We start from the raw sequence: 20,181 nt of genomic DNA, 5'->3' as shown, positions 1-20,181 counted from the left end.
TCAGCACACGACAATTACATCCATTATTTTATTATTTGCTGTGTATTGTGCTCAGCCTTCATTATGAACAGCCCGTCCTTACAGCTGTGGTTATTTTCTCATAAGGTGTATTTAATGTTTTGACCGTCTTACAGTAAAACGTGGCGTGAGCCTCTTGATGTCCTCCAGGGAGACATCGATGGCCATGACGCCCAGGATGAGTTGGTTCTGAGATTTCTGTTCAAAGAAATTCAAAACACAAACTCAAACAGGGCAGACTCACAAAGCACTGCAGGAGGGGCCGACTCCGACGCTCCTCCGAGCCCCCCTTTCGACGAAATGAGCTACAATCGAAATCTGGAAAGTTTCATTCCCAAAAGCCTAACGTGCCGCCATGAGTCAGCGCGGAGGTATTTGCAGCCAAGCGGCAGCGGAAAGCAACCCGGTGCGTAAACTCGTCTTGACCCACTTTCGTCGCGCCGTCATTTGTCTCTCGGCGAGCCGCGGGTTTGATCCCCCTCGTCTTATGCTGCTGACCTTGCTAGAGGGGGAGAAAGCGCGGGGGAGTCGTGAGGAAACGTCAAGGACAAGTAAAAAACATCCCCCCGGAGCCCAAGTATCGCATGTAGTGGATGTCATGAAAATGATACTCATCCACTACAAGACGCTTGACAGATGCTGCATTCTTGATTATCAGCATTTTGACAAAAGACGTTTTTCTTGGAAATACATCATTTAAAAAAATAAAGTGAAGTCCTGTCATGTCTCAGCATTTACTGAGAAAAATGGATATATTGTTCATTTTCTTCATGTGGTGAGTGCTCATTTCTCAGCGTTTATAGAATATTTTACTTTTCTCTCAGCATTTACAGAATACTAAATACATTTTGAATAATATACTGATAGCATTAAAGGGAATGCTTGTCTCTCAGGCTCTAATCGTGACCTAAAATAGAACGAGGAAAGTTTTGTCTTTCGGTGTTAAAATACAAATACAGAAATTGAAATGAGCTTGAATGCTTGTCTCAGCATTTACCATACACACTGACAATAAAACCCGACGTATTAGACTAGCGTCATGTCTTGCAGTCTTCAAAAAAAAATTAAGCAGAAATAATTCAACAAATGTGAACGCTTGTTTCGCATTTACCGAAAGTGTACTTTTTAAAATGTGACATACAGTCAGTTTGAATTCTTTTATCTCAGCATTTATACACTCAGTAGAAAAGAACAAATGCATGACACATTTTTGATGTGTTCTCAAGAAGCAATACGATGAAGACGAATGCTTGTTCTCTCAGCATCGCAACAATAAGAAAACCTCTTACCTTGGATCCTGTGTTGGTCTTGTTGAAGACAGGCAGAGTCCCAGTGATGACGAGTCCCAGTTCCTGTTGAACACGTACAAGTTACACAACACAAATACACAAAAAACACAAGCGGCTCTCAGCATGTTGAGTGTTACGGGCTGAAAAAAAAAGAAAAGAAAGGAGCTGCTTGTCGCGGTAACGAAGCCCAGGGGCATTTTGTGTCAGAGTCTTATCAGTCCAAAGGGATGGAGCGTCCATCTTGTTCACCGCGGTCTTATCGGCGCTGTCGCTTTAACCGCGCAAAACGCAGCAGCATGAAAAATGTTTTGAATGCAGCAAAATGAAAAGTTCAGCCATCAATCAAGTTGTACGGCCAATTAGCGGCGGGTTGAGAACGAGTTGAGCCAGATAACAAACTGCAAATATTTGCACTCTTATAAATGGACATTTTGTTTTGCTCTTCAAAATGGTGCCGCCCTGTGTAATCCCCACATCTGTCTTCTGTCTTGTACGTTACGATTTCAAGCATTTAGGGTCAATCTGGAACACAAACGTGGGCAAAATGATAAAACTAGTAGCAAGTTGCGCAAACGGGATGCTTTGCTTCTATTTTTCTATTACGCTTTTACAAATGTAACTTGTATTATCCATCCATCCATCCCTCCATCCATTTTCTTGACCGCTTATTCCGCACAAGGGTCGCGGGGGGTGCTGGCGCCTATCTCAGCTGGCTCTGGGCAGTGGGCGGGGGACACCCTGGACTGATTGCCAGCCAATCGCAGGGCACACAGAAACTTGTATTATATTTAAACTAAAAACAATAAAACAATGTCATTGCTGAACTAAATTATGAAATATTAAAAACTAACGAATAATAATAATAATATGACCAGCAATAATAAACTTAGCAAAAAAAAGTTAAATCAAATAAAATTTAATAAAAAGAGCTAAAATCTCTTATAAAAAAAGAGCTAAAATTAAATTTTACCAAATCAATTTAAATACAACGAAATAAAAAAATAATGCAAAAATAAACAAGTGAAAAAAACATACATTTAAATTAAATAAAAATAATAAATGAAAATGAAATGAAACAATAAACTAAAATAGAATCAATAAAATGCACTACTAGTTCTCACTTTGCTTTATCTATCCTTCCCTCCTTCCTCTCTTTAGTTTTTCCTCTGGTCACTTGAGATCTTAATTTATTAGAAGTATGAGGTTTCTGGGGTTGGCATAAGACTCTGGTTTTGTAACCACGTAGGAGGGGTCTTGTTGGTGCTGGACTTCACTTTGATGGATTGGATGTACTGGCTTCTATGGATCTCACTCTGCCTTATCGATCCTTCCCTCCTTCCTCTCTCTAGTTTTTCCTCTGGTCTCTTGAGATCTCGCCAAATTTGCTGGAATTTGGAGGCTTCCGGGGTTGGCGTAAGACTTTGATTTTGTAATCATGGGGAAGGCAGGAAGTGTTTGGTCGGTGCTGGATTTCACTTTGATTTACCTTTCTTTTCTCTTTATTTCTCTTTTTTCTGACCTTTTCTCTGGTCTCCTGACCATTTAAACCTCACGACTCTGGCAAAATTCTGAAGTACCTGGTTAAGGCGAAGGGTAATGGGATATTTATAAGGTTTTAGGTGAATGAATGAGTATAAATTTCTACGTATTTGCACGCACGCACGCACGCACGCGCACGCACGCAAACGCACACACGCAAACGCACGCAAACGCACGCACGCACGCACACATACACACACACAAAAAAAAAAAAAAAAAAAAAAAAAAGAGCAATGATGACAAGACGTTGAATCGGTAAGACTACCGAATGAACAATTCTGAGCTCTTAAAAAAGAAAAGAAAAAAAAAAATGCACTACTATTAAAAAAAATATATTGTAGCAAAAAATAAATAAAATAAAAGGAAATCAAATGGGGAAAAAAAGAGAAAAACATCATTACATTTTAAAATTAAACCTGTAAAATGTATTTAAAAAAAATCAACTAAAGTAAAAAAAAAAAATAAATAAATAAAAAAAATATATATATTAAATGCACAAACAAAATTAACTGTCACAATGAAATAAAAACACTAAATGGACCTGGCCAACCATGAAAAGGACAAATATGTTAATATGTATTTAAAACTACGGTATATACCACGAATAAGCGTTCCCCCCCCCCCCCCCCCCCCCAAAAAAAAATTTTTTTTTATTTTTTTTTTTTTTATTATTTTTGCTAATCAGTGAATCTGCGGGTTGCAAGCCCTGCAATGTATGACAGGAAATTTCTTATTATTATCTGGTTTGATTTCTCATTGTGAATGCTAATCTCTTAGTCATAAGTCTGAAAGTTTATGACAGCAGATGTTACCAGTGCATCCTGGTACACGTTGGTCCACTGGACCTGCTTGGCCTTGCTGCCCGCTTTGACCATGGACCTGCCCAAAACATCCAGGTACTCCTATAAATAAACACAAATAAATGTATATAACTACATGGTATACGCAATGGGGTCTCGTTTACAATGCTCGTCTTTCTTTACCTGAGTGTTTAACCTGATGGCACCAATGGACGGAATCTCATAGTAGTAACCTGAGAACAAATCAGCGTAATTATGACCAATTTTGGTCAGAATTCCCACGATGTAATAATACCTTTGTTAGCGCACGCCATCCACTGAATGGGCCCTTTGTCATAGTTGTGTTGACCCACTGAGAATGTGAAGATGCGCACCTGTGTGGAGACAAATGCAAACATTGGCATGAAGGAATTTTCAAAATGGATTTTTTTGCTCACTCACCTGTTGTTTGGGGTTGTACGTCTTGAAAATCTCCTCGGCGCGCTCCTCGCCTCCGTCAGTGAAGAGCATGATGATCTTGTTGCAGTGTGCCCGGGACACGTTCATCTGCAAGAAGACAAAACATGCGCATGTATAAGTGTTGGCCACAAGAGGGAGACACACACTCACCTATGCAACTTAGTGGAGGATCGTCACCCATTCAAAAATGGATCAAACAAAAATATCAATAGGATCATAGGTGACATTTTAAATATGACTATATTTGTCTTGATAATGCTCAGTACATTAAACAAGCATTTAAAAAGTAAAAATAAAATGTATTATTACAATTTTTAAAAATTAAATACAAATAAAAAATTCATAATTAAAATGTAATTAAATTACGAAATAAAATGTTTTACTAAAATTAGTAAAAAAAAAAAAAAAGTTCTAAATTAGACTCCAAGGTAACTAAGCTAAAATAAAATATACAAATAATTGTACTGAATTAAATATTAAAAGTACTAAATTAAAATATAATTGAATTATTAAAATGTATTGCATTAAAACGCAATTTTAAAAGTGTACTATATAAAATCTTAGACATCTTAAATAAAAACAGGTTTAGCGGTTTGTAGAAAAAATTATTGATTATAAATTAAAATATAATAAATTTGTAGTAAAATGTACTCAATTTAAATCAAAGTAAATAAATATGTGCAGGAAATCTGCAAAATTAAAATTCAATGTCTTGCAATTAAAAATCAAATAAGTAATTTTAACACAAGACAATAGATTAAAAAACACTGAAGAAAAATCAAATATACTAAATTTAAAAAAAAAACTAAAATCTATTTAACTTAATTTAAAAACCAAAACCAAAAAATATTCAAAATCAAAATAAATGATATAAAACAAAAATTCCCAGGACGAACCCAATCATCACAAACAAAATATCCTAAATAAAAATTAAACAAAAATTAAAAAGTTCAGCTCAGATTAGAATGGACTAAATTGTAACATCAAATTGAATCCAGACCCATTCCAGAATACACAGTGAACTCCCATTTAACACTGAAAATACATGTCAACCCTCAACCAATCCTCTTGTAATTTGTTGCTGTGCTTGTGGCGAATCTTCTACGAGCCGTTTGTGTGCCGCCCACCTGCGCGAGCTGCTTGAAGGCCAGCTCGAAGCCGCGCTTGTAGTTGGTGGTCCCCTTGGCACTGATGCCTTCCACCGCGTCCTTGAGGATGCGCTTGTTGCGCACGTTGGCCTGCACCAGGTTCTCGAAGCATGCGGCGTGCGTGGCCTTGTCGTTGAACTGCCGCCGGGGGGAGGAGACAGGGAGAAGGAAGGTGGGATGGCGAAGGGACGCGGAGGAGACGCGCGGGCGGGCCGGTACATATTTGTTGCGCAAATATGTGTCACCGCCCCATCATGCACAATTAAGTCAAACATATTTATGACAGATCGGCTCTGCGTTTGTCATCAAATAAGGTGGTGAGGTGGAGATTTACGGACCCAAGGAGGCTAGAGGAGTGAAAGGAAGGAGAGTGAGGAGAAGAGGAAGGCAAAATAACACAAATATTGATTATGGAACAGTCAATTTATTTGAGCTGCATCATACTGAGTGAAAGGTGTTCCTAATATTTTGCCCGTCAAGAATAAACAGATATATTAGTCACACTGTCAACCAAAACTACAAACTTAAAAGTGTGGCCTCCAAAATGACATGAGTTCTATTCCATTAGTTTTATTATATTTTTAAATATAACAAGTAGTACCTGCCACACACACAGACACACACAGACATATTAAATTATGAAGGCTTGCGGCAGGTTAAAAAAAGAAGAAAAAAAAGCATCAATATTGTGATTGCAGTGCTGACTAATTGCATTAGTTTGAAAAGCTTTTAGCTGATTTGAAGGCTGCACATGCACGGTCACACACAAACATAACAAAATGCATCGAGGCAGAGCGAAGGAAATTGTGATCAATGGCTGTTGAAGCGCAAATAGAAATACATGTCATTGGCGTTCACGACAGGATTTGCAGATTTATTCAATCACAGGAAACGTGTCTGCAATGATGAATATTCCCAGTGTCAGCGAACGCATCCGTGCCTGACCTAGCGTGTTTCGTACATTGGGAGCATGCGACACGGGCTCATCGATTTGTCAAACATGTCACGCGAGCGCATACGTTGGGCCAATTAGACGCCATTACATAACGAGTGCCTGATATACACGCAAACACACGCAAACTGCATTCCAAGGCTACACAATCCAACTCCAAAGTGCAATTGCGTGAGTGAAAGTTGCAGCTTGCAACTCTACTTTAAATCACTGACGCCCACATCACTCACCAGGCCAGACCTCGCCTTTTAAAGCCATACACACCCAAAGTCATAGATACTACAGTGTGAGGCCACCAAGTAACTGTACATAACATGCACAATTTGTTGCTTCAAAATAAAAAACTAGATTTTTATTAGCTGTCAGAATAAACAATTCGAAAACTACTCAATAGCTTGCACACTACTTGGCTTTGAAATTTAAGTCCCGATGACTTTGTTGGCAAATTTGCACACAAATAATACACGTGTGAATAAAATGGACGACGCTCTGCAGTACTCACATAGACGACGTTGACGTAATCGTCGTCGGCCAGCGTCTCCAGCATCTTGATAACGGACGTTCGGATCAACTTGAGGGTCAGGCCCGACACGCTACCGCTCCTGCCGGGAGTTGACAGCACCAATATGGGATGTTATCGCCAATTAGCATTTATTAACACTGATTCACATTTATTCAAAATCAGTTCAGTTAAAAACATTTTTAAGAGGTGAATTACAAAGAATATATATACGAAGGCAAAAACCAAAGTAGCAAAATTACACATATAAATACATAAATATATATATATTATATATATATATTATTTTTAAATATATATTTTTTAAATGTCCTCAAAATAAAAAATAAACATTTTAATCTTATTCGGTAAAATTTGTTACGTGTAGGAGGTAGAGGCTTACAGAGGGTATAAAAGGTGGATAAAATTTGTTTTATAAAAATATATGAAAATATAAAACAAATACATAGAGTATATTGAAAAAAAAGTTTAAATACTCCAGATTTTCTGTAATACACAAAATAAAAACAAATAAAAAATAAAATGTTTAGTGGGTAAGGTAGGCTGATATTAAAAAAAAATGGACAAACCTTTTTTTTTTAAATATTATGAAAATGTATTCTAAATGTTTCAATAATATAGCAAATATTAAGTAATATTTTCATAGTGTATTGACGTGAAAACAAATATATTTTACATAAACATTTTTTTGAATTCCAATTTTTAAAAACATTTTTAAATTAAAAAAAGTTTCAATAATCCCGTTTTAATAAGACAGCAAATACACAAGCTAATTTTTATGGTGTACTGAAGTAAAAAAAAAAAAAAAAAAGTATTTTATGTGTTAGCAGAGTGAGAATGAGAATATGTGAGATTATGTGCACTTTTTAATTAAAATAAAAAAATATATAAAATATTGCAAAAAACCAAAAACTTTATTTCATTTTAAAAAAAGCATCTGTCATTTATACTACATATAATAATATGTAATGTGTAGTAAAAGTGTTCTGGTGTGCTACGGCTTTAAGCCTTGGCAGAGGTCTGCACTCCAAATGCTCTCGGTTGTACAAAAATAGCCTGGCATTTTACATGAGGGCATTTTTTTCAGCGTGCGTTGTAAATGGCCGAGCCGTCCTCGACTGTCGCCCGCCCGCAGGTTGATGCGGGGTCAACAGTCAAAAGGTCCAGCATAAAGCATTTATTCCAGCTGACTGTACGTGTTGTTGAATCAGAAGCTTTTCACTCACGCGTCCACCAGGATCAGCATGTCCTTGGGCGACGCTGCCCCCTGGATGTACCTGCCGGGTAATGGCACCACAATGACGCATTTGGTTTTTTTGAGGCGTAACAGCAAGTGTGCGTGTGCACCCACCATGGCCGCCTGCGCACGTCGTAGAGGTCGATTTTATTGGCCAATTTGCTGGAGTCGATCCAGGGAGAAGCTGTGTGTTTTGACAGAAATGAACAGTCATTCAGTTTCAAGCGTGGCCTTGAGGCGCTGCAACGCCCGTTAGCTGACGTCTGTCGTGATTCTTTTGGACTTCTGAGGCCATGATTTTAAGTTAAACACCGCGGCAAGGAGAAAAGTGTCAGCTTTTGACACTGCAAATTAGTCAGAAAATGAGTCATTGGTAGCAAAAGTCACAAGATGGAGCCGTCCCGATGACGCATAATAAATACAGGACTATCTTTGAGACGACTTTGCCGTGGTCAAGGTCGGCGAGGCGGCTTGGGGTTCACCTGGGAAGTAGCGAGCCAATCCGGTGGCGGAACCAAACACCTGCCAGAGGAGTGTGGGGTCCTCCTCTTTGTTCCTCCGGAAAACGTCCTCCAAGGCCTCTGTCCAGTTGAGCTCATTCAGAATGATGGTGGCTGGAAAAGACACACGCACACGCACACATGACACATGGTAAAAGGTAATTTGCTCATAAGCGTCTGTAGTACACATAAACACTAACACAGAACGTTGACACACGGTACATGAAACAACAACAATACTCTGCACAAATACAGACATTGACACAAGGTAAAATAGATTCTGTCCAGATTAGCTCATTTTATAATGAACTTAAATAACTTACATAAAGTAGACATATGGTAAAAAATACAACCTAAGATATACTTATATGGTTTTGTCGTGAGGAGCAATTCAGCATCCATTTCAATTTTTAAAGTATACAATATGTAATTGACATTTGATAAGAGAAATGTAGTGTGGTTCAGCACTCACGCAGCAAACAGTGGCGAGCCCCACAAATAATCTTTTTCCATCCACACTTCTCTCCTCCTCGCCACCATTTAGCCCCGCAGCCGCAGCTAAGCTGACTTTCCATGCTTTGTAGGGTATGAAGGCCCCCCCCAGGCCCCGCCTTCAAGTGTGTGACAAACACTCGCAATTTATACTCCCTCACGCTCCCTCAGAACTAACCACGCTCAGTCCTAAACAAGATGACAAAACACCCCAAAACGCCACCTGGTGGCAAAGTTGGTGAATTACACTTACGCCAAGCCTTCATACATTTGATCCAAAAGGCTCATAAAGCATCCACAAACAGCATCATTCCTTTGATGGAAAATTTCAAATGATTTTTTTTTTCAAAGTGATGAACTGCAAGTGAGGTCAACAAGAGGGGGACGGTGATCTGTCCGCGCATCATCGTCCACCCCGCGCCACTGACAGCAATGAAGTGGCGGCGAGCCAAGTGGCGAAAGGCGGCCGATCGTCTGCTCGCTGGCAGCAACAGCTGTCAGCCGCCACAATTACTGTACTGTACGCACTGTTACATGATCTTAAATCCAGTCCAAAGAAGCATGACTTTGCTATGGGGTGTAAAAAAAATAAAAATAAAACGCCAAATGTGGCCAGCGGCTGTAGGGATGTAACGATATCCAAACATCACGATACAATATTATCACGAGATGAAGGTCATGATACGATAATAATCAAGATATTGTGGGGAGGTTGGCGATACAAAAAAGGTCACAATATTGTAAAAAATGAGCTCATACTAAAGAAAAAAACACAATATCGTGCTTTTGTACATTACAGAAATACATATAAACACCTGCAATCTCTAATGACAAAAATGACAATAATGACAAAACAATATTGAGGCACTTATATGCTAATGTTAGCACACATTGAGTTTCTCCACATATTGACTCGCTTCACAAGAATATTACGTTCGCCTTCATCGGATCATTAGCGTGCATTTTGGACATAGAAGGGCCAAAACATGCCTTGTGAAAATTAAACTGCACGAATAAACTAGCCACCAGAGGGTGCTACAACTGCACCAATGGAAATCAACCCGACTTTTTTAACAGATGTGCTTCTTTGAATACATGACGACGACGATATGTTGTGGCAGTTTTAACATCGCGATATCACGATATTGTTACGTTATCGTTACATCCCTAAACGGTTGATTGGCTCATCCTGAAGGACATTCAAGTTATTGCAAGGAGACTCTGCAGACATATTAGGCAAACACAGTATTGAGACACACTAAGAAACTCCCAATATTTGTGTCCACCTTTTGATGAAAGAGGACATGAATCAAGTGGCCTAAATAATAATAATAATAATAATAATAATAATAATAATAATAACGCATGAACAAAAGTATTGGGACACACTTCTCCTTGTTTTAGTCAAAAATGAAACATGGACATAAATCAAATGGAATAAGTTATTTCTTTTTTATTTATTTATTTATTTATTTATTTATTATTAATAGACAAAAAATTGGGATGACTTTCAACCTGTTGTGTCTTGGAGATGTCCCAATATTTGTGTCCACATGTACTGTGGCTGCAGTCAAATGAAATCAGACATGGATTACAACAACAACAACAACAACAACAACAACAACACCCTCGATAACACATGAACTTTTCCACCTGTGTGTGACCTAATATTTTTGTCCATTTGTAGCTGAAGTCATAAATGGAAACATGACATATCTATCTATCTATCTATCTATCTATCTATCTATCTATCTATCCATCTATCCATCTAGCCATCCATCCATCCATCCATCCATCCATCCATCCAACCCTGCTCATAGTAATCCAACTATTTTCGTAACACCTCCAGAAGGTGTCCCGATATTTTTGGCCACATGCAGTTGCAGTCCCAAATGAAACCGGACACGGCGGAAGGGAAAATCTATTTCCACGCCTTGAGCCGGGCCGCGGGGAGGCGGCTCGAGAACACATAGTGGCGGCATGGCGGTATCGCGGCACGTCACCGCCACGCGCCCGCCTCGGCCTGACAGATGCCACACAGCGTCGGCGCAAACGGGCATCAGATACGCGACCGCGGGGGCCGCCAGGGCCCTCCTTTGGCGCCGCGCGTCCACGCCGATCTGCCTAATGAGCGGAGAGGGCAGAGGATGGGCGCCGTGCGAGGAACGTGACACGCACACGCTGTGATTCATGGCATGAGAGGGAAGATGGATCCCTCTTTGCTGGAATGGATCAGGAGGGAAAATAGAATCCAATCAAGAGCGACTAATGTGGACTAAGATGGAATATTAGTCATGAGAGGGTCAAATTTGTCTCCTCTATTAATAGCCGTGATTGGAGAAGATGATTAGCTCTGGAGAAAACTGGGAAATGTCGGGAAAAAGGATGAGAAGAGCAAGATTTGCAAAATGAGAAAAGAAAAGCGACAAGGACGCCAGTCAGGTCCAGACAAAGTCGTCGTAAATCGTGTTATAGTGGACAGCATTGTGACATTGTTGCCATGGAAACGCCAGCTCGCCTCAGTGTTGTCACTGAGAGAAGGATGGGAGTGAAGACGGGAGCGCATGCAGCTACGCCCGAACCCCGCCCAGTTGGACAAAAATCCACTAGCTGATCAAATGTGCATGAAAAAGCATAGTGAGTTATCCTAAATGCTAACATTATCACAAACAAGTCAAAAGTCTACACATAAAAAGGAAAAAGGCCAGTGATGCTAAATGGTATAAAAATGGAAAGTATGAGCTGCATGCCCCCAGTGGCGTTATGCTAGGAGGGGCAAATATGAAGGACCAATAATGCCAACAAAAATAAATAAATAAATAAAAGTGAAAATAAAACCGTATATAAAAATTTTATTAAAAAATTATATACAAGTCACTAGTACGCTGGCGTGACGACCGGGGCCTCTCCCCACCGGGCTCGGTGTTCTGGTGTTCCGCCTTTTCCCCTGGTGCTTCCTCCTCTGCTTCCCCCCTCCCACCGCTGTGCTACTCTCGCACGGCTGGAGGTGGGGTGGGCACGTTTTCCCTCTCTGCGCTGCTGCCCGGTGCCGGTTTCCGGGGGTGGGGGGGGGGGCTCGCGGGGGGCCGGGTTCGCGGGGGGGGTTGGCGGTCGTCGGGGGGTAGCTTGTTTGGGGGGGTGGAGGTATGGGTGGGTGGGGGGTTGGGGGGTGTTCGGGGGTTTGGGGGCCGGGGGTGGTGGGGCCTGGGTCGTGGTGGGTGGCGGGTTTGGGTGGGGTGCGGGGGGGTCGTGGGGGAATGGGGGCTGGGGACCGGTGGGGCGCTGTGGGGGCCCGCTGGGCCTCGTTCTGCGGCCTTGGGCTCGGGGGTGTGGGCCGGGGCTGGGGCGGGGGTGTTCCGGGCGTCTGGGTCGGCTCGCCGACCGGTGTCCGCTCGGGTGGCTTGGGGGTGGCCTTGGTGCTGCCGCGGCCTGGGGATTTCGGGGGGGCGGTGCTCGCTTTGCTGGACCGCGGTTGACGGCTTCTTTCTTTGGTGGTGGTCCTTATGCATGCCAGATCCGTCGCACCAGCATCTACTGAAACTCAACAGAAGTACCCTCTCCCTCCCACAGCCCCTTGAATCAGTGGGTGCTGGTGTCTGTGGATCTCACTTTGCTTTATCTATCCTTCCCTCCTTCCTCTCTTTAGTTTTTCCTCTGGTCACTTGAGATCTCAATTTATTGGAAGTTTGAGGTTTCTGGGGTTGGCATAAGACTCTGGTTTTGTAACCACGCAGGAGGGGTTTTGTTGGTGCTGGATTTCACTTTGATGGATTGGATGTACTGGCTTCTATGGATCTCACTCTGCCTTATCGATCCTTCCCTCCTTCCTCTCTTTAGTTTTTCCTCTGGTCTCTTGAGATCTCGCTAAATTTGCTGGAATTTAGAGGCTTCCGGGGTTGGCGTAAGACTTTGATTTTGTAATGGGGAAGGCAGGAAGTGTTTGGTCGGTGCTGGATTTCACTTTGATTTATCTTTCTTTTCTCTTTATTTTTTTCTGACCTTTTCTCTGGTCTCCTGACCATTTAAACCTCACGTCTCTGGCAAGATTCTGAAGTACCTGGTTAAGGCGAAGGGTAATGGGATATTTATAAGGCTTTAGGTGAATTAATGAGTATAAATTTATACGTATTTGCACGCACACGCACGCACGCGCACGCACGCACGCAAACGCACACACGCAAACACACACAAAAAAAAAAAAAAATAAATAAAAAAAAGAGCAATGATGATAAGACGTTGAATCGGTAAGACTACCGAATGAACAATTCTGAGCTCTTTAAAAAAATAAATAAATAAATAAAAATAAATAAAAATACATTTTTACGAAAAAAATACACAAATTATATATATATATATATATATATATATATATATATATATATATATATATATATATATATATATATATACATATATATACATATATATATATATAAATACATAAATACATAAATAAATAAAAGTGAAAATAAAACCGTATATAAAAATTTTATTAAAAAATTATATACAAGTCACTAGTACGCTGGCGTGACGACCGGGGCCTCTCCCCACCGGGCTCGGTGTTCTGGTGTTCCGCCTTTTCCCCTGGTGCTTCCTCCTCTGCTTCCCCCCTCCCACCGCTGTGCTACTCTCGCACGGCTGGAGGTGGGGTGGGCACGTTTTCCCTCTCTGCGCTGCTGCCCGGTGCCGGTTTCCGGGGGTGGGGGGGGGGGGCTCGCGGGGGGCCGGGTTCGCGGGGGGGGTTGGCGGTCGTCGGGGGGTAGCTTGTTTGGGGGGGTGGAGGTATGGGTGGGTGGGGGGTTGGGGGGTGTTCGGGGGTTTGGGGGCCGGGGGTGGTGGGGCCTGGGTCGTGGTGGGTGGCGGGTTTGGGTGGGGTGCGGGGGGGTCGTGGGGGAATGGGGGCTGGGGACCGGTGGGGCGCTGTGGGGGCCCGCTGGGCCTCGTTCTGCGGCCTTGGGCTCGGGGGTGTGGGCCGGGGCTGGGGCGGGGGTGTTCCGGGCGTCTGGGTCGGCTCGCCGACCGGTGTCCGCTCGGGTGGCTTGGGGGTGGCCTTGGTGCTGCCGCGGCCTGGGGATTTCGGGGGGGCGGTGCTCGCTTTGCTGGACCGCGGTTGACGGCTTCTTTCTTTGGTGGTGGTCCTTATGCATGCCAGATCCGTCGCACCAGCATCTACTGAAACTCAACAGAAGTACCCTCTCCCTCCCACAGCCCCTTGAATCAGTGGGTGCTGGTGTCTGTGGATCTCACTTTGCTTTATCTATCCTTCCCTCCTTCCTCTCTTTAGTTTTTCCTCTGGTCACTTGAGATCTCAATTTATTGGAAGTTTGAGGTTTCTGGGGTTGGCATAAGACTCTGGTTTTGTAACCACGCAGGAGGGGTTTTGTTGGTGCTGGATTTCACTTTGATGGATTGGATGTACTGGCTTCTATGGATCTCACTCTGCCTTATCGATCCTTCCCTCCTTCCTCTCTTTAGTTTTTCCTCTGGTCTCTTGAGATCTCGCTAAATTTGCTGGAATTTAGAGGCTTCCGGGGTTGGCGTAAGACTTTGATTTTGTAATGGGGAAGGCAGGAAGTGTTTGGTCGGTGCTGGATTTCACTTTGATTTATCTTTCTTTTCTCTTTATTTTTTTCTGACCTTTTCTCTGGTCTCCTGACCATTTAAACCTCACGTCTCTGGCAAGATTCTGAAGTACCTGGTTAAGGCGAAGGGTAATGGGATATTTATAAGGCTTTAGGTGAATTAATGAGTATAAATTTATACGTATTTGCACGCACACGCACGCACGCGCACGCACGCACGCAAACGCACACACGCAAACACACAAAAAAAAAAAAAATAAAAAATAAAAAAAAGAGCAATGATGATAAGACGTTGAATCGGTAAGACTACCGAATGAACAATTCTGAGCTCTTTAAAAAAATAAATAAATAAAAATAAATAAAAATACATTTTTACGAAAAAAATACACAAATTATATATATATATATATATATATATATATATATATATATATATATATATATATATATATATACATATATATACATATATATATATATATAAATACATAAATACATAAATAAATAAGTAACAGTCAGAAGAAATAAAATATTTAAACAACATTAATAAAAAATAGATAATAGACCCACCCACTCATTTGAATAGCATTTCATCATCGTTTCATGCTGACCGTGTCTGAAATAAATATGAGCAGAGCATTTTAATTTATTGATTTTTAATTTCATTATATATTTATTTTGTATTTTATCACGAATACCATTTTTAATTTTTTGGTATTTATTTTTTACTTTATATATTTATGATTATATATTTTTGTTGTTTTTATTTCCATTTATATTATTTTTTTGCATTTAATTATTGAAATATATTTTTATTTTATATATAATATTCATTATTAGTATATCCTTTTTATCCACCCATCCATTTTCTTGACCGCTTATTCCTCACAAGGGTCGCGGGGGCTGCTGGCGCCTATCTCAGCTGGCTCTGGGCAGTCGGCAGGGTACACCCTGGACTGGTTGCCAGCCAATCGCAGGGCACACAGAGACGAACAACCATCCACACTCACACGCACACCTAGGGACAATTCGGAGCGCCCAATTAACCTGCCATGCATGTCTTTGGAATGTGGGAGGAGACCGGAGTACCCGGAGAAGACCCACGCGGGCAAGGGGAGAACATGCAAACTCCACCCAGGAAGGCCGGAGCCTGGACTCGAACCCAAGTCCTCAGAACCGGGAGGCGGACGTGTTAACCACTCAACCGCCCCATATCCTTTTTATTTTCACTTTTAATGCTTTTGGCAGTTTTAGTCCTCCAAGGTGTCAGCGTATGTGGATGGCAAAGAAGGTGAAAACAAAAGACACAAACACACAGACACTTACAGCCCTCGTATATGTCGGTAGGTATGTGGACGGCCGTGGTGTTGTACGAGACCAGACGCTGGAAGTCGGGGTCCACGTGGAAGTCGTCGGGAACATAGCGGTTCTTCTTCTTCTCCGTCTGATTAAGCTGCGCAAAGCACCACACGGCAAAAGTTGGAAAACGCGTGCACACTTGTTGGATGTCGTGATTAGAAGCGTGTTCGAGTCCTGGCTACTCAAGATTTGTCTGCGGCTGATTGGTTTTAAAATGTGCAAATTTCACTCCGGAGTTTGGCCAGCAATCTACACAACGAAGTTTTATTGTCACTCCGACATTATTAGTGTTTTTTTAATATGACCAAATGGTTATTTGTTTTTTCCCCCTTTTTTTTTTTTGTCTTTAATTTGCTACTGCATCTTTTCCAGAAGTGATTTTCTTCTGGCTTCTGATTGGCCAAAATTGCCTTCTCGTTAATGGCACCACCTGCCTACAGAGAGATATTGAGAAATATATAAACGTGAGAGCGTGAAAGTGAAAGAGAGGGAAGGGGTGTGTTCTGTCAGTCAAATACAGAGTGACAGGAGTGCACTGTGGGTGCGCGCGCTGCTTTCGCACCGCGACAGCGCACGGGAACGAGAAGCCGATCCCGACTTATTGGAGGCGACAGATGATGTCTGAGGCCACGGGGGAGGCGAGTGGAGTAGAAGTTCACCAAATACTCAATAAGGTCACGACAATATTCAAATGTACTCACGTCGTCTTTGGCGTTGTAGTAGACAATTTTGTCAGGCTGGGAAAAGACGAGAGACAAGGGGGACATGAGGGTCATTTGTCACTGATTAATGTGGCTTCAGAACTGCATTCATTATTCCAACAAAAATACAAAGAAATAAAATAACTAAAATATTGATGATTAAAAATGTGTGTCGGTTTATTCTTCTGATTGGTTCTGTACTGACAATAATTAAACACGATATCCCAACTCACCTCGCTGTTGACTTGCCATTCGTGAAACTTTTGGAGGAGTTCCGCCTCTGTTGCCAGCCTCTAAAAAGACATTGACAAGTACAAAAGCTGAATTAAAACAGCTTGTGCAGCTTAAAATTTTATAATCGTGTAGCACTAGCGGTTAGATGACACACTACTTGAGAAAGTGATTTTTTTTTTTTTTTCCTGCAACACATAGGACACAAGCATTTAACTAGGACCTGCAAGGACCCCTGAGCCGCCTTCACCTGCCTGCAAGGGTTCCTAAGGATTTCCGGACTAAAACTGTTTACATTACTTTTTAATCCAATGCAAATTCGGCAAAATGTATTAATTTCAAAATACTGTACAAAAATATGTAAAAATTTAAGTGGGTGGGCTTTTAGAATTTGGCACAAATTACTGTCTAACTCACAATTAAAAGCTATAACCACAATAAACATTGTGTTAAATGACTCAAAACTGAGGTAATCTTTGCAGAGGAAAAAAAAATTGATACAGGTCTTGTATTGGAGGTCATTTTTGTAATTAGTGATTGTCTTGGTTGACAGAAAAATTGGTAGATTAGGCCCGTCAGTGTCACTATAACACATTTTTCAGGACGATATATTTTCCCAGAAACTGTCAAGATAAGTGTTTGTTTCTTTTCTTTTAATACCGCTGATATTGTGATGATGTTAGAGCCAAAATAATGAAAGTGCATCCTTATTAAGTGCAATTATCTTTCACACATAGCACATATTATCTTCAATGGCAATATAAAATGAGATGTCTTGTGTATCACCATTCATCCAACATAAGTCATGGCTGTCTGCAAATATATCAGCTTGGCATGTAAACAAACATACATGTACATGACCATTGATTGAGTCTGGAAAAAAATGATTGCGTCCATTTTGTTAATCGAGCAAGATATGATATAGTAATTATTGTGACAGCCCCATAGATCAATTTTTATGAATAATTTATATTTGTATACAGCCAACTGATAAGTTTATAACTTAAAACCAAACACCCAGGAAGAAATAAAAGAGCAGACAAGAGTAAGTTATAATCATCATTTATAGTTCATGGTCATTTTCCTCATACTCATTCCACAATCATACAACTGACTGCAATCATTTGGATGCAGCTCTTCTATTGGCCAACGAGTGCAAATTAGGACTCGCATCATGCTATAATTAACACCCCCTCCCCTTTACACCTATTGTACACGCGCCCATATTTGGGCATAATGACTTGGTTAATGGGTTTATAATGCGCTCATCTTTTAATCTGTACCTGGTCCACAAAGGCGCCGCACTATTAATTTCCCATGGGAAGCTCTCAAATCCCAAGCATACTGGTGACTTGAACGCCACGCAGGACTCAAGGCCATTTGCGGTGGGTGTGGGTGTTTAAAAAATAAATAAATAAATAATGGGGGCAAAAATGAAGATTATGAATTATTCAATCAGCCATCGTGTGGAATTAAACAAGACATCCACAAGGATGACGGCGTCCCTTTTGTGTTTCGCCGGACCTCAAACACGAAACCCTTGAGCGTTTTGTCTTTTCTTTTTCCTCATTCATGAAGCCAGTGTTCCACTTACATGTAAAATTACTCGACTGGTGAATGAGAAAGTACACATAAGACGCCTCCTCTGTGGAAGTTGCATAATTCATTGGCAGCGGGGCGACGTGGTGGCACGTTTAAGTGACGTTTGGGCTAAGTTGCTCAGCTGCTCAAAGTCAGCGCTGGCACGAGCGCAAACAACTTTGCCTCTTGGCTATGTTGGGCTCTTTTAATTGTGCTAAAAAATGCAAAGTCGTACTTCTCCGAGGAGACAAGCAATACATTGGGGCTAGAAAACACTCCTACACTAAAAGAAAAATTAATAGGCAGGTTTACGATGCACTCATGTGAATTCTTACCACAATTCCCTCAACTTTGGATGTCTGCTATGGTAATACTAACATACAATGCAAAATACAGTAGATGTGTTAACAAATAGTGGAACATTGCATGTAGATTAGAGGGTGGATTTTCCACTCCTGTCCCGTCCCAGTCCTGGATTATAGTAAAAAAAAACAAAAAAAAACACAATCCTGTCTCGCCCCACTCCCGGTGAAAACAACTCATGTCCTGTCCCGCAACCATTCAGAAATACCTCCCCCTCCTGTTTGTTTCCGTGAAGTTTTAATCCTGTCCCGTCTCAATCCCGTGATTAAAGCTAAAGTTCACTCCCACCCTGCGGGAATCCCACAGGAATCCTGAAAAATATTATTTTCATTTATATTTAATAATATTTTCATTTTTTCCTCTTCTAAGGGATTTTTATTCACATTTCTCTCTGTATTTCAGGGGTAAAAAAAATACTCAATGGTTTTTAGCGTTTTTTTTTTGTTTTTTTAAGAATATTTTGGGTTTTGTAATAAAAAATGTTTAAAAAATCTATTTGGTTGATGTTTGAAGGGCCATTATCAGCCAGTTTAATCAGATTTCGGATTAATCGTTTGGGCCCTAGTGTTTAGTAAGTTAATAAGTAATTGACATACAGAAGATAAATGAACAGTCTTTCATATTAATTCATGGTTAATTTGCATTTATATTATTTTTATAGTACTACTAGTACTATTATTACTACTTCATTTCAGCGTAAGCCTAACCTACAACACCAAAACATTTATGTGTAATAAATCTGATATCCTTTATTGCAATACACATAAAAAAATTAATAATAATAATAATAATAATAATAATAATAATAATAATAATACAAGACTTTGAAATGAAAAATGTGTTTTTCAAAATCCTTCAGCCCTACTTGAGATGCGTGTTTACTGTTTTGTTTTACATATTTTAAGATTTTTAAAAGTGCTTTATGGCATTGGCCAGAAATCCAACCTGCTGCGCCACTACACTAGCAGTGGCCCCTTGTTTTCTGCCTCTCCCAAAGGTATCGCCTTGCAGGTAAACACAAGCCCGCTACCCGTCTGTACTTCAAAGCCCCCCAAACAGCTGCCACCTGCCTGCCAATGTGCAGGTGGGGGTGTGGGTGGGGGGCTCAGGAGACCAAACCCCAAGCATCTGCTATTGTGACTGGCACATAGCTCTTCTGCTCTACTACAGTGTGATGTAGTCGTGTTTGTGTACGTGTCCTAATGGCAGCGTCTAACGACTCACAGCACGCCGAGTGGTGTCAGCTGCATAACGCGCACACAGCAGAGATCAGCGACTCCACTGTAATTACGCACCACGACACAACACACTGCTTAAAGGCCCGTTACTCAAGTGACACCCTAATGAACACTGCGAGGATTCGCTGGCAAACTTTTCGCCGGTGATTAACCGTCGAGGGAGGATCCGGCG

At 41.1% G+C, this 20,181-nt stretch overlaps 1 protein-coding gene across 3 annotated transcripts in view; it reads right to left on the bottom strand.

The window, feature by feature from the left end:
• cacna2d1a (calcium channel, voltage-dependent, alpha 2/delta subunit 1a) overlaps positions 1-20,181 on the bottom strand; it is a 64,253-nt gene that overhangs the window by 26,171 nt on the left and 17,901 nt on the right. For all 3 annotated transcript variants that reach the window (XR_013279147.1, XM_077500774.1, XM_077500775.1), the window contains exons 9-22: positions 16,830-16,889; positions 16,597-16,632; positions 15,863-15,989; positions 8,445-8,576; positions 8,077-8,146; positions 7,952-8,002; positions 6,708-6,807; positions 5,233-5,391; positions 4,088-4,192; positions 3,942-4,020; positions 3,830-3,879; positions 3,659-3,748; positions 1,308-1,370; positions 133-216 (exon numbers count right to left, since the gene is read on the bottom strand). Coding sequence is in view for 2 of the 3 variants with exons in the window: in XM_077500774.1 (XP_077356900.1) it covers positions 133-216; positions 1,308-1,370; positions 3,659-3,748; positions 3,830-3,879; positions 3,942-4,020; positions 4,088-4,192; positions 5,233-5,391; positions 6,708-6,807; positions 7,952-8,002; positions 8,077-8,146; positions 8,445-8,576; positions 15,863-15,989; positions 16,597-16,632; positions 16,830-16,889 (1,206 nt within the window). In the remaining variant the exon portion in view is untranslated. The remainder of the gene's footprint in view (positions 1-132; positions 217-1,307; positions 1,371-3,658; positions 3,749-3,829; positions 3,880-3,941; positions 4,021-4,087; positions 4,193-5,232; positions 5,392-6,707; positions 6,808-7,951; positions 8,003-8,076; positions 8,147-8,444; positions 8,577-15,862; positions 15,990-16,596; positions 16,633-16,829; positions 16,890-20,181) is intronic.

The sequence above is a fragment of the Festucalex cinctus genome, chromosome 16 (genome assembly GCF_051991245.1).
Source record: "Festucalex cinctus isolate MCC-2025b chromosome 16, RoL_Fcin_1.0, whole genome shotgun sequence".
Lineage (NCBI taxonomy): Eukaryota > Metazoa > Chordata > Actinopteri > Syngnathiformes > Syngnathidae > Festucalex > Festucalex cinctus.
Note: the sequence above shows the minus strand (reverse complement) of the source record. Positions and strands in the feature narration are given on the sequence as shown.